The 18,197-nt window shown below is 41.5% G+C and overlaps 1 protein-coding gene across 2 annotated transcripts in view; it reads left to right on the top strand.

Annotated features, from left to right (window-relative positions):
• MLLT3 (MLLT3 super elongation complex subunit) overlaps positions 1 to 17,649 on the top strand; it is a 280,958-nt gene extending 263,309 nt beyond the window's left edge. For both annotated transcript variants that reach the window (XM_045079666.1, XM_045079667.1), the window contains exons 8-11: positions 1,151 to 1,250; positions 6,820 to 6,891; positions 8,265 to 8,336; positions 14,934 to 17,649. In XM_045079666.1, the coding sequence (XP_044935601.1) occupies positions 1,151 to 1,250; positions 6,820 to 6,891; positions 8,265 to 8,336; positions 14,934 to 15,065 (376 nt within the window). In that variant the 3' untranslated portion in view covers positions 15,066 to 17,649. The remainder of the gene's footprint in view (positions 1 to 1,150; positions 1,251 to 6,819; positions 6,892 to 8,264; positions 8,337 to 14,933) is intronic.
• Positions 17,650 to 18,197: the final 548 nt, after the last annotated feature.

Raw genomic sequence — 18,197 nt, 5'->3', positions numbered from 1 at the left:
TCAGCCTTCCACTTCAGTCAAGAAGCATTTTAAAGCAGCGCTTCAACGGAACACTTCATTAATGTAATTTAGTTAAGAAAAACAAGTTCCATCCGTTTTTGCTAAAAGGATGTCCCGGCGTATCCTTTTCATTTCCTATCTTGTATCTTGTCTATCTGAATATATTATAGAGCTGGAATGTGATTGCCTATTCAGAGTGAAAGAAAAACTCCCCTGATTTCTAAAGCATTTTCTGTTTCTGAAAAGAATATTATATTAGGTGTCTGTATAGCCAAAGAGAGAGCAAACACTGAAGGACGTTTCAGAAGGAGGGTATACATTCAGTAGAGTAGAATAAAGAAATATCTCCTACCCTGGGTAAAAAGAAAATTCCATTTTGTTTTGAAAAGAGACAGGGGAGGGGTGATGTTTTTGTATTGTCTTTGGTTGTTGAAAGATACTCTCTCTCTCAAAAGCGGTTACCCCAAACACATTGTCTCTTCATGTTGCTGCAGTATATTTCTGGTGAATTGTAGCAGTGGTCAAAACTGGGGACAGCCTTGCATCATTATGGAGTAGAAATACTTGGTGGGGTTCACACAGCCTGTCCTCAGTGTCACCCCGAGCTCTCAGTCATACAGGCCTGTTGCCCCGATTCTCAGCAGTTGCTTCCACTCCCACAGCCTGGGTTCACATGTAGCAAAGAAGCAGGGCGGAAAAGAAACTAAAAGGCAGTAACCTACAAACAATCTAATTTTGCTGACCTGCCAGCTTGGGTAGCACACTGGGTGATAGTAGTGGGGTGGAGTTCGAGCAGGGAGATAACAAGAATAAATAGGGCCAGTACAATATAGGGGCTGAGCACCAACCTTGGGTTCCGTTGCCTGGGTTTGAATCCCAGAACCACCCCTTTTGCCTCTTCACCGGAGGCGAGTGACCTAGTCTAAGTCTCTTTGCTCATCTGTTGAAATAAGGGTCATTCAGTGAGAAACAGCTACTAAAACACTTAGCACGGTTCCATACAAAGTCAGTGCCAGTGTGGGTTAGCGGTTGTGGGAGTCGAAGCAAGTTTCTGGTGCTTAGTGTTTGGATTCTTTGCTCTCTGCGCCTACGTCCGTAGATGTTTCAAGAACTACCTGTACTAATGCGTGTGACTTCTGTGTCTTTTCAGAGTTAGCTTAAGTGACGGCAGCGACAGTGAAAGCAGCTCAGCTTCTTCGCCCCTCCATCACGAACCCCCGCCACCTTTATTAAAAACCAACAACAACCAGGTAAATTGCTGGGTTTGCACTCTTCAGGACTCACCCAACTAGGTGTGAGCATTTTTACAAAGCACACAAAGCTTTTTATCCCTTAATTTTAAACAATGTTTCTCTCACTAGAAAATCAATAGGAGTCTACCACCTTTGGAAAAGCACATAGTTGAGCTGAAAGAATTTCTATTGTCATGAGAAGTATATCCCATTAGATGGGTTAATTACATCCGTGCAGGAAGGGATGGTGACAGAAGGTGCTGCTCATGTGCTCCGGATTGCTGTGTGTTTTTTTTTGTTTTGGTGTGGTTTTGGTTTTTTTTCTCAGCAGTTAAGTGGACTAATTTAATGAATTAGAAAGAATATAATCTTTGGAGCTAGGATAAAACCTGGTTCTTTGTTTTACTAATTGACAGTAGTGTACTGGTGGGAAATTAACTCTGAACTTTTGATTCTCAGTTTCCTCATCCATAAATGGGGATATTAATACCTGTCAATTCTTGGAACAATGTTGGATACTGTATTTGTAAAGAGCATGGGGCCATGCTCAGGCCTACGTGGCACTCAGCTGATGGGAGTAGATGTTTGTTATTGTAGGTGCATTGCCTCTGTGGGCTCATCCAGGAAAAGAGTGTCATCATTTGGACTTGTAAGGAACAGTTAATAAAATGCAGATATAAATAATGGTCATTATCATTGTTATAAATCAAGCAAAGAGGAGGCCTTACTAATTTAATAGTCAATTCAGAATATAGTTATTTAGATAAGGTCTAGGCAGAACTTCGAAAGCAAAGATGAAGAGCTTTTGTTAAACAAATGATTAAGAATGGGATATTTTAAATACTAAAATAAACTAATTTCAAGTATCATGAATATTGTAAAAGCCTCATAGTGCCTTGAGTTGATACACTCATTTACGTAAGCTATCCTTATCTCTTTGTTTAGGCAGATTCCCTGTGACCTCTAAAATAATTGCTTAATCCAAGTTACCCTATGAATATTATGAACTCAAGAATGAAAGAACTGCGCTTTTCTGAAATTATTCTCTTTCACAGATGTCCTACAATTTTAAACAGCTTTGTCCTTGAATTTGTGATCTTTGCTTTACTGAGAAATGTGATTTTTTATAGCTGAAGATTTTCTCTTTTTAAATTTTGCATAAAGCATAAGATCTCCTAATATTTAAAATACCTCATTTATGAAGTTTATCCACAACTTAGAGCCTTCATTATGCATAGGAATAATATGAGTGTCCTCCACTGCACCGTGTTCGTTCAGCTGTAGTGTCTTTGTGGCCTGCATGTGAGTGCAAGGCCAGTCTCATCGTCTGTTGTGGACTGGCTGTCCAAGGAGTTAGTGTGTTCTTACTCCTTACCCTACCTCCCCGCGTCCCGGTGTTCCCCCAGCTGCAGTGCCAGCCATGCCCTTGGTCCGGCCAGCCACACATCAAGCACTTCCTGGGCAGGTGAAGATGAAGATGACGGTTACTACAGAGTAACCATCCTCGCCGATCAGTTGGAAAGAGCCCTGGGCTGGCTAACTAGATAACTTGAGTTTCTTTTATAAACCCGTGCTTCAGTATAAGCTGGTGAAAGGATAGAATTTGGACTTTGAATATATTTGCATATTTAATTTAAGCCCGGGGCACCCTGATTTCCGCTTCCGGTGGAGGGCGGGACGGTGTTAGAACCAGGGTCCCCCATGGGCGGCAGCAGGGCACTGTCAGGAGTTAGCGGCCTTAGGTAAGCCCTTCCTCAAGCCCCTTCAGCTTCCTTCCCAGTGAAGACTGTGCTTGATAAAGAAATGCAGCTCTATGAAGCCCCCATCTTGCCTTTCAAACCACCCTCGCCACTTCCTGGTTGGGCAGCCTTCAGCTGACTTGGCTCAAGTCTTGGTTTCATGGAGAGGTTTTGGGTTGTCAGATTTTTTTTTTTTTTTTTTAAACCTGTCTAGCAAAACGAGACTAAAAAATGAATGGTATCATCTATCTGGTGAGGGTAAAAATTACTTTCTCCAATTAGATAGCATACCAGTGGTTCCTTGGCATATGTTTATTCGACAAATGTAACTTCACACATGTGAATCATCAATCTGTCAGGAATACTCAGTTATATGTCACTTCCTTCATGCACCTATAAGCATAATAAGAAAGTCCATATGCTTTCACTTTTAGCTAGTCTAGGCGAGGAAATACGTGTAGTACCGCAAGAGCACTTACCTTCTTGGGGCTGTCTTGGAACAGGGAGCAGAAGGGTTTAAAACTTGGTTGAGTATTGATTTCTTAACCCCTCCAGTCACCTGCTTTGGGTCAGGTGTGTTGCTGTCCCTTTACGTCCATGTTCTAGGACTTCTTAAAAATTAGCTAGTCTTAGTTCTCCATGCTGGTGAAGTGGAAGAGTAAGAATTAATTAAAAAATGGAAAAGTCCTCTGAATTTCATCCTGGAATGTGTTTACCATCTTTATTTGAATGTATGTGTGATAATTTGAAATTTCACATCAAATAAAATAGATGAAAACAGACTTCATGTTTCGCAGGCTTCTAAGAGTATGAGTTTCCTTGGTTGCTCTCTGTCTGCAAGTTGATAATGATCTCTGAAATTTCTGTAAATTATGAGACAAAGCCGAGTTTCCCTTACTGGTTCTCAAATCTTCCAGGGACTAGGGAAGAGAGAAAGTGCTAATTGAGTCAAACATTTTTTAACTATTGAAAAAAAGTGAACAGACAGAGAGGCACATGTCAACAAAGCAAGTAATTAACCTGAGCATTGTTAGGAGCTACTCACGATCATTAACATGAAAGACCTATCAGTAGAGAATCCATCTGCTGAATAATTGAGTTGTCAGTCCTCACAAAGGGATACAGAAAAAAATAATAATCTTGGAAGTTTGATTCTCAAGCTATATCCTCAGATTAAGGATTGAAGTGCAGCTAATCTGAGTTCTGTTTTAGGGGACTGTCATGTGTGTAAATGGTGCATCTTAGGCTGGGTGGCTGTCTCCTTCAGTAAAGCTTAATAAGGGAATATTAGTGAGTACAGTGCCATTTTAATCAAAGGGGCTGTGTGTGTATACCTGTGTGTGTATTATTAGACTCCAAACCTCCCGTACACGAGTTTCAAACAAAATCAAAATTCCAGATCCTTTCTGGCTGAAAGTATAGAGAAGGGGGTGGGGAGGAAGGGGCCCTTGAGGGAAGGAAGTGATCCACTGGACCCAAGTTAATATTCAGAATATCATAAATTACTTCTCAGCCTGCAAGGCATGTTGGATGAAATTAAAGAGTTGATCCAGTTAAACTGGTTTGAAATAAGCCCGGGGAAGACAAGGTGCTGTACTTTTGTATTCTGGAGTCGTTTCCTTAAAGATAAGAAATGATCATAAATAAAACAATTGTCTTCAGCATGGCTCAGCTCTCTCAGAATGAGGTTTTGACAAAGCTGTTTATTTTGGAGCAGGGAGAGATCAAAGAAGGAAGATTAACTGAGCCCTCTCTGGGCAGCCACTCAGTAACTTGAGGCGGATCACTGACACCCGGAGCTTTTGTTCCTGCCCCACTGCAGCTTCAGAAGAAAGAAACGAGGATTTCAATGTAGTTTGGCCTTCTGTGCTGTAGCACTTACAGAATGTGTAGGGTGGGACTTAAGTGCCCGAATGTTCTATTTTCTGCTCTGGAGAGAAGGTGGTAGAACTCTCTAAACCTAGTTAGCAGAGTTGCCATACAAATATAGAGCCCTTAGTGACTTTGACCCCCCAGAGTCCAGTGAAGGGGGGGCAGGCAGAGTGGGCTATGATGGCAACACAATTCAGTTTTCTTCTGCACAAGGCAAGCACGCAGGCGCTGTTTTTCTCTCTGGCCTGGAATCTTGGCTGGCTGTCCCTGTGTTGCCCAGCCGCGTGTCTGAATTGGCGAGGAGTGCCATCTACTGACCTACTTACTCCTAGGTCTCCAAGCTCAGAGTTTCCCCTTGAGGTCTCATTTCCAACAACAATAGAGAAGGAAATTCTGAATGTAGTGGAGTGTTGGGTTTCCTTACAGTGCAGCACGTTAAAAAAGATTACCTTGCCCCCGCAATTAAGTAATTTCCTTGTGTTGCCCAAAGCATTGTATTTTAAGTGACTGAGCCTGGTCAGGTTGGTCATCTGGTTATCTTGATGTTAAAAATGAAAAAATAGTGGCGATTCTCAGGAAAGACTCTGTTGAAGCTCACTTCTTACCCATGCGTTATTCTAAATACAAAGGAAAATATATCCTTTTAGAAGTATTTGGTCTTTCCCAGAGTGTCACGGTCCTATATCCCCAACAGGTAAACGGTTTGTTGATAGTAGAACATTTACAGCCAAATCTCGTTCATTGTGTTTCTCTTATTTATTTCATCTCACCTTTTTTGAGATCCAAAAATGTTAAGTAATAGGACCAGGACCTGAACTTAGGTTTCTGAGCCTAATCAGGGCTCTTTCCACTACATACTAAAAGTGGGCTCATTTGAAAAGTCCTTTTTGTGTTATGAAATATGGTAGACTTTTGAACAGAACTCTGTATGTGTGTGTGTGTTTGTGAGAGAGCAGCGAATAGATAAAAAACAGTAGGAATATGAGACTTCTTAAATACATCCTTTATTTGGTATTTTCCTCCTTAATATTAGCTTCCGATTATAACTCACTTGCTAATGAGGTTATCATGAAAAGACAAAGTACTTTGCTTTTTATGTTTATATACATTTGTAAACACTCATCAATAAATTTAGTGGATCTCAGCGGTTTTAAACAAGGCCTGTTTAAAAATATTTCCCTTATAATCCTTAATGGTGAGGACTCTAATAAACTAACTGTATTTATTAAATAATAATTTGTTTTGCCTTCTAATTCATTAAAACCCTCGCTCCCCATGGAAGCTTCTAAACAGCACGCAGGACTACCATTCATACCCTAAACTGTAATCGGGTCAGATGGAAGGGCAGACACTTGGTATTTTATCATGAGTAAACACATCGTTTCTTGAACTGCAGAAAATAGTTCTGCCCTCTCTATTTCTTGTGTGGGAGGATCCCATGTTGGGAGCGACCCGTGTAACCGATGGCCATCTTCATTTCCAAAGCTGCATCCATTTAGTGGGTAGGAGTAATTTTAAGAATCTGAAAGTCAGGTACTAAAAAGGGCATTTGAGTGTTTGTTTTATCATCCCCAGCATGCTGAGCACCGGTAGTCATGCTGAAACAGCAGAATGAGTATGAAAAAAATCCTTGCCAGAGGGGACTAGAATCCAGTATAACTCAGCTGCTGTGCATATGTGTGAGAGTGTTGTCACAAAAAAACAGCCTTGGAAGCTTAGATCAATTTCCTTATCATCAACTTTTTTTCCTTTTTTTAAAGTCTGTTGCCCTGACTCAGCATTTCAGATAGAAGTCCTTTATTTTCCAAGAAAGAGTGAGATTAGAAGAGAAGAAAGAAAATGTAGAGAGGAGAAGTGCTCTTTGGAAAGTGATATTACTGTGTGACATTTCATGCCTCTGTGCCTTTGTTTGGGGGGTGGGGGGCTTGCTACAAAGTGCCTAAATCAAATTTACCTGTGTTCTCTTCGATCCCTAGATTCTTGAAGTGAAAAGTCCAATAAAGCAAAGCAAATCAGATAAGCAAATAAAGAATGGTGAATGTGACAAGGTAGGTTTCCAGGGTGTTCCTGGGTGTGCAGTAGCATTGACCAGCTTCCCTTGGTGTATTCCTTGACTAGTCCTTGCCGGCTCCTCTTCCATGTCTTCATTGGACGTGTCCCACACCCCCAAATGATGGGCACTTATTCTTGGTGCTTTGGTGTTTGTTTGTTTTCCACATCTCGCTTATATCTTCAGTGTGATACTGGGCCCTCATGCTACCGTTTTCCATGATGCCCTGCAGTGCCAAGGGGTTTTGGGCGCATTGAACTGGGAGGTAAGAACACCACGGTAGAGGATTGAGGAATTGCAGCCATAAGTGAGCGGGACACCTGATCCTCGTTTAGTGTGCTTTCCAAGTGTTCATCGTGCATTTAAGATATGACTTCAAGACCTGTCGGGGGTTAGTCTCCCGTTGTAGGCAGGGTCATAACATGCTTTGCAGGATCAAGGCAGGCCTGACTAAAGCTTCACAAACCTTTCTTTCCTTTGCCTTCATGGCCAACAGCGCTAGGAAAGCCCATGCAGTTACATTAAAAGATTCCGGAATCTGAGCATATGGGAAGAGAGGTGTGCTTCGGCCCCTTCAGGGGAGCTTTTGACAAAACAGATGCTAATTTGGATAATCATCTCTGTTTTTCATAAGATACTCTCTTCTGTCACTTGGTGTTTACTGGCGATATTGTTAGGTATGACTGGGAAACCTCCTTTATTTATTTATTTTTTTTAAAGAATTTGTCCTTGGTTACGTGCATTTATACTTCCATGTTCAAATTTAGACTGTTCTCTTAGTTTTAAATCTTCTGAGATGGAAGTATTAAAAAAAAAAAAAAACAAAAGCCTGTGCTAATATGTTTAAGCTCAGAATTTACCATTGAGTATCCTCTCTCCCTGGTGTTACTGGAAAAGGGTGGGTCTGCTCCCTTGAATCTTGTTGAGAGTAAATTAAGTGCAAGAATTTGCCCTTCAGGGGCACCTGGGTGGCTCAGTGGGTTAAGCTGTTGCCTTCAGCTCAGGTCATGATCTCAGGGTCCTGGGATTGAGTCCTGCATTGTGCTCTCTGCTCAGCAGGGAGCCTGCTTCCCTCTCACTCTCTCTGCCTGCCTCTCTGCCTACTTGTGATCTCTGTCAAATAAATAAAAAAAAATCTTAAAAAAAGAAAAAAAGAATTTGCCCTTCATTAAAAAAGCAGGCTTTGTAGGGATAACAGTTGGTCCAGAGAGACTCTGTCTGTGGGAGCCTTGGGTACCGAGTCCACACAGTGTAGGCAAGGGAAGTAGAATGGGGAACCTCCAGAAGCTGCTTGTCTGTTCCTGTCTCTTTGTTGTGTTATTTTGGGATTGCTTCCTAAAGTGCTTGTTCTTTTGGTGACTACCCTTACAGGCCTACCTAGACGAACTGGTCGAGCTTCACAGAAGGTTAATGACGCTGAGGGAGAGACACATTCTGCAGCAGGTGAGAAATGCTTTTTAGCACAGGCCTTTCTAGATGCTGCGAGGCCTGCTGCATCCTGGGGTGGCATCCTAGCCCCTGGAGGTCACACCAGCCCAGTGCTGTTAGCACTGGGCTGGTGCCACCTACAGAAGTATTTCAGGGAGCAGGGAATATTCCTTGCTGAGGCTACCCGGAAGTCAGCTCTGGAGCTTGGCACAGAGGATCTCCCTGCTGCTGTTACAGGTGGGGGGAAACCGAGCACTTGTGGAGGTGATGAGGCCAGAATGCAGGGGTTTCTCCTCTGGCGCACCCTGGCCTGTGGGCTGAGTGAGAGGCAGAGTGGGAACACAAAGCCTCAGGGGCCAGGCTTCTAGTTTCATGAGAAAACAGTGATAAGAATTTCAGTCAAGTGTTGTAAACATTCGTGATTCAATGGAGTAACCTTTTGCCAGTGCTCTTTTAAGGGAAAGAAATATTTTCCTCATTTCTCTTATCTTGTACAACATACATCTATTATTATGAACTCAACTGTGAAATGCTTGTGGAATGGGGAAACTTCTATTAGTACAATTCGATGTTTTGCGAAGATAAGGGTGCTTTTTAATTTTACTGTAGTTATAGTACACGTGTCTGCTGCATTAACAGTGGCTACTGATAAATACCTTTTCTTTAACACCCAAAGAGGAGGTTGCATTCTAAATTCCAGGGTGGGTTTGTAGATTAGTTCACTGTTGGAATTTAGTTTTATTACTACTTTCAAATGACTTGAAGTAGTACTTAATCTACCCCAGCTGTGTGTGGGTTATTTTTTTTTTAATGTTTAATGGCTGATGGTCACATTTATATTCTGTGTACATTTTTTGCTGAAATTTATAAATATGCACACTCAAACCTGCCAAGTTCCCTGATTTTTCTGATAAGTTTTGTGGGTTTTTTTTTTAACCCTTCTAGAGTTTCAGATTTGAATGAAACTATTACAGACCTATGATTCTTAAGTGGGAGGAGTTGCATTTCTTGCATTTCCGTTTATAAGGGAATATGAGCAGGGGAGCAGGGTTGGAGTGGTTTACCTCAGCATTATTCTAGTCCTCTGCTCGTATCTTTCCTCAATGTTCTTTTGTAGAACTGAAAATTGTTCAGGCTGCCATTTACCAATTACGTGGGGTTAATTGACTGAACGGTGATGGTAAATCTATTAGCTGATATTCCCATCCCTTTCTATCCCTTTTTAAGCACCAGCTCTGAACCACTGTGGAGTAATTGTCCAATAAAGCTACTAATGCACAAGCCGGGCCCAAACAGTGAGTCTCGCAGGAGAGTGAGACAGATGTCTGGGCAGGGCTGGGACACCTTCACAAAGCAAGCCCAGCGCATGCGTGGAGGAAGCAGGCCTTCGGTGGGGCCTTGCCTTGGGGTGCCATTGGCATTCCTGATTTCCCATTGTCCTTTAATTTGACCTTTGAAAGAATCTTGAGGGAAGGTGGCTTACTCGAGAATACTAGCCAAGTGGATTATTTTAGTGTCCTAGAGGGAGAGAGTGATGGCTCTGAATTTTTAGCCTGGCATCAAGGCACTCCAGGACACACAGCGTTTCGGCCTAATTGCATTCCCAGGCCGGTTGAAAGCTCTCAGTCTTTGGCCTTTTGCCTTGTAATGCAGCTGAGGCTTGTGATTATGATACCATGATGCATGCCCTGTCACGGTTTACTGCTTAATTAATTCCTATTGTAAAACATAGCACTGTTGAGGACTAATGTAATTCTCCACCTCGAGAGCTGCCCATCTCGTGGAATGCATCCCGCAAAGTCCACGTATTCTCCGCCACGTGGACCTGAGCCCCTGCGACGAGGTTTCTGGGGAGGCCAGGATCACATCTGAGATCTTATAGTATTAAACCCATCCCATCAAAAACTCGGGTCTGACAGTTTTATTTGGCTCACAAAAAGTGCTTAATGCCTTTGTTTTACTCTGGGGATGAGTCGTGTTGGCACCCAGCGTCTAGCTTAATGAGCAGAAAGTCCTGGATCAGGAGAGCCTGTGTTCTTAAGCCACCTTCCCTTAAGGTAAAAATAGAGTACAGGGGATACAGTCAAACCCTGAGATCGGAGTACCTAGGATGACTAATAATTTGATTTTTCGTCAAACCATGCATTCCACAATTGTTTGGAAAGGAAGATGGAGCCCTTCTAACCTCCCCCAGCGATTGAGCTCTGAGTCTGAGTTTGGCCTCTTAGGGTGCAGCAAAAACCCTGAGGAGAACCGGGGCTTCCTTAGAAGACACGCTAACAACTTAGATAACAGCTTTTCTACTTTTATTTTTTTTTAATTTTTTAATTAACATATACTGTATTATTAGCCCCAAGGGCACAGGTCTGTGAATCGCCAGGTTTACACACTTCACAGCACTCATCATATCACATACCCTCCCCAATGTCCATAACCCCACCCCCCTCTCCCTACCACCCCCTGCCCCGGCAGCCCTCAGTTTGTTTTGTGAGATTAAGAGTCTCGTACGGGTTGCCTCCCTCCCAATCCCTTCTTGTTTCATTTATTCCTTTCCTACCCCCAAAACCCCCCATGTTGTCTCTCAAATTCCACATATCAGGAAGATCATATGATAATTGTCTTTCTCCGATTGACTTATTTCACTAAGCATAATACCCTCTAGTTCCATCCATGCCGTCGCAAATGGCAAGATTCATTTCTTTTGATGGCTGCATAGTATTCCATTGTGTATATATACCACATCTTCTTTATCCATTCATCTGTTGATGGACATACAGGTTCTTTCCATAGTTTGGCTGCTTCTCTACTTTTAAAATTGTCTTCAGGGAGATGGAAAATGCCGGGGCGGAGGGGTGTTAGAGTAGTCCTTCTCACATCATGGAGGGTGACGTGTGCTGACTACGGCAAGGTGGAGTCAAGCCCCACCCCATCAGCAGTGCAAGGCCATTCCTGTGGCCAGGCAGAGAGGCATCCTTAGGGGACCCGTGGGGTGTTTCTAGGCTTGTGTCTAGGGCTTGTGTCATTGAAATAAAGCATATGAGTGCTGTTTCTGATGTTCTCTCAGAATGTGCATTTATTTTTTTTATGAAGTCTCTACTTAATTGGGGACATGGGTACATGCTCTAGTAATTTGAGTCGTTAATGTCGTTCCCTTTGGCGAACCATCCCGAATGCCCCGACTGCTGCCACTACTGTTAACTGCTACTTTAAGGCTGCCTCTGCATCTACCTTGATGTATTCTTACAAGCTCCCCAAAAATGTGGGGCTCATTTAGTGAGTTTGATTGGATCCCCTTCATTTCTTTGTTTGTGGCTGGGGGTGGGTGCCACCTGTGGAGGAGGGAGGAGGCCTGTCATCAGAGCACTGGAAACCTACTGGGCAGTCCCATGCACTTGAGACACCCTGTTTCCTAGAGGGCAGGTGGGTTTATTTGCTTTAAAATCAAGTGGCTTTCTCTACAAGGTATTTTTATTGCTCTGCTTTCTCCATATTGTTAAGTAATTAGTAGCTATAGTGAGTCACAGAAAACTATCTTCTTAAAGGACTGAGCTACCATTTCAAGGGGAGAACCTGGGACTATCCTTTACCCACTCACATGCATTGTGATACTACTCCTCTCCTTCCTCTCCGGCCCTCCCTGCTCTCTTCCCTTACCCCTGCAACTTTCATGATAACTATTATTTTTTTTTTTAATTCAAGTAGGCCTTTTCTGAGTTTTAGCTCCTGGCATTTTCCCTGCTTCATTTGTTTTAGTGCTAATGGAATGGCTAACAGTCAATGAGGGGAGGCGGAGGACGCGCTGGGTCTGGTAGTCTTGTGCTGTACATTTACCTCCCAGATCATTAAGGATACGTTTATATTTATATGGTAATCATAATCATGTTGCCCTGATCTGTGTAGCAATTCAGTTTATAAAGAAGCTTTATTTATCCTATTACCTTATTTGATCCTCTGTACAACCCCGTGTAATAGAACAGGAGTTGTTCTATCAACCAGTCAATCAAGCCACTTGATTTTAAAGCAAATAAACCCACCTGCCCTCTAGGAAACAGGGTGTCTCAAGTGCATGGGACTGCCCAGTAGGTTTCCAGTGCTCTGATGACAGGCCTCCTCCCTCCTCCACAGGTGGCACCCACCCCCAGCCACAAACAAACAAAGACCTATTTGGTAGGTCAAGAAGAAATGGCTCAGGTTATCGTGTTCCATGCGGTGCCCTTCAAATAGTGAGCCGAGTCAGAACTGATACACGAAATTTGGGACTCGGTTCTGGACACCTGGGCACTTCCCTCCTGGCCAGCTCACTGGGGGGAGAGGTCACACTCTGGGATCATTGTTACTTGCCTTCACTGGGTACACTGAAAGCCTAGCTCTTTTTGTCCTGAAAATGATAAACATTTTCACTCACCATATAGTATTTCTTTCCGGTATCCCAGAAAAACATAATTTATTCTGGAAACTGCTGTTAGTATGTCTTTAGCATCAGTTGAATTATTTGATAGCCTTGGGAAAAGTTTTCTTGTGGGGGTTACTTATCCAGAGCTCGGTAACTGGTAACTAATAAAACAAACGAGTGTCCATTTTAGATCTCTTAGTGTTAATGAGCCGTTGCTTGATAAGTTCTTATGTGAATGTACTACTTTAACCATAATGTAGCACACCCTTTCTGGTCATCTCTTGACTCAGTTAGAAGCCTGGGTGCAGTGGTTTAAAGTAAGAGGTCACGAGGATGCAGGCTCCTGATCTGCCATCTCTCCCATCTTGCATTCATCCTCTTGAGGGGGAAGATGGCTTCCATCTTTATTCCAGACGGCAAGGGGGGACAGAGGCCAGAAGACACATACTCAGGGTTTATAACCTTTTCAAAAACAGTCCTGAAATCCCAGTGACTTCTGACAAATAGATTGTAGGTAGCAGTATCTGCCAAATGCTGTGAGTGGGTCTGGGGAGGCAGGCATTTCAGTTGGGCTTATGGCTACTTCCTGAAAAAATCAAGCTTCTTTTAGTAAAAAGAAAACAAACAAACCAAAAAAAGGTGAGGGAGGAAGGATAAAAGGATAGTAGGTAGGCATTTTGCTGTATCGGTCAGGATTTCACAGTGAGAGTAACTTGTTTTATTATGAACCCATAGTTAATCTGTAAAAAAAAGAGTTCCAGACATTGAATAAGGTAATAATAGCTCAGTCTGGAGCTGGACGGTTACTTGGGTTGGGGTTCAGTATGTCTTTTATTCTTCTGGGGAAGTCAGGTATGTCAGGAATGGGGAGCACAGTTGCTGTTGAGAGCCATTGACCCATAGGGAATAGTTCACAAATTTACCATTTTTTAAAGAAGACTAATAGAGGTTCAAAGGTTTCCTTTCTGCTGTTTTCCACCTGAAATTGGGTAATCTGAAACTCCACTGAATAAATAGGCCAAATAATTAAAATTGTTCTTTTTTAAGGTGAACTAAAGAGAATGAGAAGTGATAAGAGGGGCATAACAGACAACTAACAAATGAATGGAGCTTGCCCATTTTCTCTCTGCAAATTTTTTTTCTTTCATCCTGATCCTTTTTTTTTTCTCTCTCCCACAAAGCTTGGTAAAATTACCCCCTCCATCCCAATTTACCCACAACATACATACCTCGAGTCCATGCTACCTCAGCATAGCGTCCATTTCTGATAAAATTATGAGTAAAATTAGAATAGAAACAACACATGACATGATGGAGGATTCAGACCAGTGACCGACATCGTTCTTAACATTGGAACCTTAAGAAGTACCTCTCAAAAGGCAAGACCATAGCAGTACCTCTACCACCACTTTTGTGTCTGAAAGTTGGAGCCCATACAGTAAGAAATGGGGCAGGACTATTCCACACGAGGAGAGAAAGGGTTTTTCTTATTATAGATAATACTTGTTACCCCCAAATATCCAAGGGAATAAACGGAACATGATGGTAAGTAATAAAGAGAGGTTTTTATTCATTTTATTTGAGGTAAAATAAAGGTATGGCAAGCTGAATTTTAACAGTGAACACATCTTTTGTAACCAGCACCCAAATCAAGCAGTGAAACAGTTCCGGCCCCTTCCAGTTACTACCCGTGGTCTTCAGGGGGTGGGATTATAGATGGTTTCTCTTTTTCCCTTTGTGGGTTTTATGCTTTCTGAGTTTTCAGTAACATAGTCAGAAAGAAAAAAGGATCATTATTACGTGTGTGTGTGTACTTCATTTTATAAGGAATGCTGCTATCTCTAGGATGGAATTTCCTTATGTTTAATAAGGAAAGTCACTACCCGTTGAGTATTTTTTAAAAGGGTTTTGAAATTGTATCTCCCCCTAACCACCCTGACAGTAAAATAATCTATTGATGGCTTGAAAGGAGGAATCAGTTTAAAGGCTGTGAATGAGGAGAACAGGAAATCCGCTTTGATTAAGAATTTCAAAGGGTTAATAGTCCTTTGGCTTACCAGATTGGCTAAAGGATGGTTCCATGCCATCCGTAGCATGGATCCTCTTACTAGAAAGGAGAATATTAGTCTCTTGGTTCCATATCTGATACCATCCACCTCTCTCTCTGCCTTGTGATGTCCATTGCTCATGCCCAATCTTTCTCTTCTCTACTTCCTTAGATCGTGAACCTTATAGAAGAAACTGGACACTTTCATATCACAAACACGACATTTGATTTTGACCTTTGCTCGTTGGACAAAACCACAGTCCGTAAACTACAGAGTTACCTGGAAACATCTGGAACTTCCTGAGGATACAACAACTGGATGCATCAAAAACTATTGTTGGTTTTTTTTTTTTGGTTGTGATTTTTTTTTGTTTGTTTATATGAAAACACTCAGAATGATGCAACCAAAAGGGAAAAAAATAAAAATCAAACAACCTTCAGCTTTATTTTTCTTTAAAGCCAGTCATCATCTCTTGATAAAGGAGAGGTTAAGCAAACCAGCCTCAGCGGACCACTCTTCTCTCCAAGGAAATCCCCGGGAAGAGTTAGCCTGGATAGCCTTGAAAACAAACAAATCAAACACAACACAAGAAAACTTTCAAGAATGTGTATGGTATCCTTGTCTCTCTCTCTGTGGTGGTTCATTCCACAGGACGAATGCATATTCAACACACTGCCTTATTACATAACTGATCTATTTATTATCGCATACAGATATTCTAAAGTCGTTGAGGGAATGACACCACAAGACATTATAAGTACTTGGTCCCACGGATGCTCTTTCAGTGCAGCGCCCTTGCCATCCCAAGCCCAGTGACCTTACTCGTATACCGTGCCACTCTCCGCCAACTTTTCCAAGTCCTTTTACTCGTTGCAGTCTGTATTTGCCACCTTTTGTTTTTCCAGTTCCAGGACACAAATAATCAACTGGGGGGACCAAATTGCCACCCTGATTTTCTTCTTTGTGGTCTTTCTCCTGAAAGTTGGGGCCCAGCTCTTGGCTGTATCCATATAATGATCTTGGACCATGGTAGGAAATGCACCAAATAGGATCATATGAGTTGTTGTCTAGCCTTAGTCAATAAACCTGTAGGACTTTTAAACAAGTGTACCTGTAAACGTCCTGCATCCAGCATTGTTGAGCTGTCAATCAACATCCTTGTGTCTGTTTTACTGTTTCTAATACTAGAGAAAGACGGAAGTAAAGGCATTCCACAGGATCATCGTTTAAAAAAAAAAAAGAATTCTGGTTCTGTTTTCTAAAGAAATGTTGTAGAAATTCTTAATTTGGATCTATTTATTAGTAAGAGTTTCAGCTTTCTTCAGCTGCCAGTGTGTTATCCATCTTTACCATAAAACCTGGAATAAGAGATTTTTGTTCACGTATGATCCTCGTAGACTCTTTTATATTTGGAAAATTAAAATCTTTCTTTGGGGGAAAATCCTTGGTTATTCTGCCATAACAGATCATGTATTAACTTGTAGATTCAGTGGTTCGAGCCTGTTTAGTCACTTGCTTATGTTTCCAGAAGGATTTCTTATATTGGTGAAAATAAAGATGGTTGGGGTGGGGGGGGTTATTTTTGTTCTTGATGTACCCTGTTTTAAAACTAGAAATCTGTCCTGTGGCATGCAAAAGAAAGCGAATTATTTTTAAAAGAAAAAAAAAAAAAAAACCAAAGTTCTTTTGGTGTCTTTATTCGATCCTCTCCGTAAGTGGAGATCTGCCAAGTGAGAACAGCTCATCTTCCAAGTTTTTGCTAGGAACTCAACCGAAAAGAAGGAAAATGAAGAAATACTTCTGGATCCAAAGGTTCATTCACTGGATCAGCCTTAAGAAAGCCTCTATGTGTGCGAATAGACCAGTCTCTAGGCTCTCCCTTGTTTATTCCCGTGCCAGATGCTGTCTTTTCATACAGAGATTAACTAGTGTCTGTACAGAAAATGGTCTTTCCAGACCCATTCTTTTGGGCAGTAATGTAAATGCAGATTGATAATGAAGTTATTTTCTGCATTTTAAAAAGGGGATTTTTTTTTACATTGTTTCTTTCTATCCAAAGACACTATTTTTTTCCTTTAAAAAAAAATGATAATACAGCCATGCTCCTTGTAAATTACTTGTGAAGCGTCCTCCCCAAGGACAAGTGTACTTTTTCGGTAATGTTACGATTCTTGATGGCTGGCATGAACAGTCCTTGAAGCATTTGTTGTGTGTCCTCTGCTCAATGTTTAACTCCAGAGAAACTTGTGGAGTCATTTTGGATATTAGGTGAACTGAAGTGTGTGGTTTTAGGCGTGGTTTTAGTTTTGTTTGGTTTCATTTTTAACTTGCGGATGAACGGGGAGGGCGATGCTTACATGAATTGTTTGCAAAATTTAATAATCTTTAAACATTTCTAACTGCTAATCCACATATGCTCATTAAGCCAGAAATGGATGTGGTTTAACTAAAATATCTGTGTAGTGTATCTAGAAATGTATATATGTAGTTTGGGCCATTTTTATTTTTGTAACTAAGTTGTGTGGTAAAATGATCTGACAGTGTGAAGATTTTTCTCCTTCCTCTGACCACTTACCAGGCAACTAGGTAACATAAGCAATCAAACAAAAATGGACAACAAGAAGGGAAGCTATTGCAGTGGTAAACTCTAGACCTAAAATTTAGGCAATAAAGCAAATGTCTTCAGAATATCGTCAGAATGGAAGTTTGTAAATCAGTAACAAAATTCAAGAAAACTCCCCATCCTCTAATCCTCATGGAGAGAGCAGAATGAGTTTTCCACAAAATTTCAAGAGAGTGAGGGTCACATTGTTGATTTTTTTGCAAGTTGTATTCTTACTCTTATCGAATCTTTAAACGTGGAAATAATAAATCCCTTTTCAATTGATTTCAAATAGTTACACTTCTCTTCCAGTAACCCTCTTGGTTCTGCCACATTTATAAACACCATTGAAATCTGTTAAAAATTATATTTGGCACATGTGTATCCTGATGGTGGCTTTGGCTTTTTAAGCACAAAGGGAGAATGGCAGGGTTTAATTTCTTAGATAGGTTTCAAGTAAAATCGATTGGGTGAGTGTGAATATGGTTTGAGCCAGCCAAATATGAGAAATTTTCTTTGCATTTTCCTCCTGTACTTTGAGGGAGTAAAGACCTATGTACAGAGCATTTTTCCCCCTTATAAATTGGCTGACTTCTGGTTTGGTTCTGTATGAGGAGATGCTTCCGTGTTAGTTAACATAGAGCAATTATGTCAGGAACAAAAATGTCCACTTCTCCCTCTCCCTTTATGCAGACAAAAGGGTGTGTCTGTATGTGCTTGCATATTATGTCAGAAAGTAGGGAGAAGTGTCAAAGTAGGGAGAAGTGTAAAAACTACCGATCAGGGGACCAAAACTCTAAAAGAAATAAGTCCTAAGAGAGTGTTCCAAACAT

The sequence above is a fragment of the Mustela putorius genome, unplaced genomic scaffold (genome assembly GCF_011764305.1).
Source record: "Mustela putorius furo isolate JIRA1106 unplaced genomic scaffold, ASM1176430v1.1 tig00000421_pilon_pilon_pilon, whole genome shotgun sequence".
Lineage (NCBI taxonomy): Eukaryota > Metazoa > Chordata > Mammalia > Carnivora > Mustelidae > Mustela > Mustela putorius.
The sequence above is the reverse complement of the archived record's forward strand: the minus strand, read 5'-3'. Positions and strand labels throughout refer to the sequence as shown.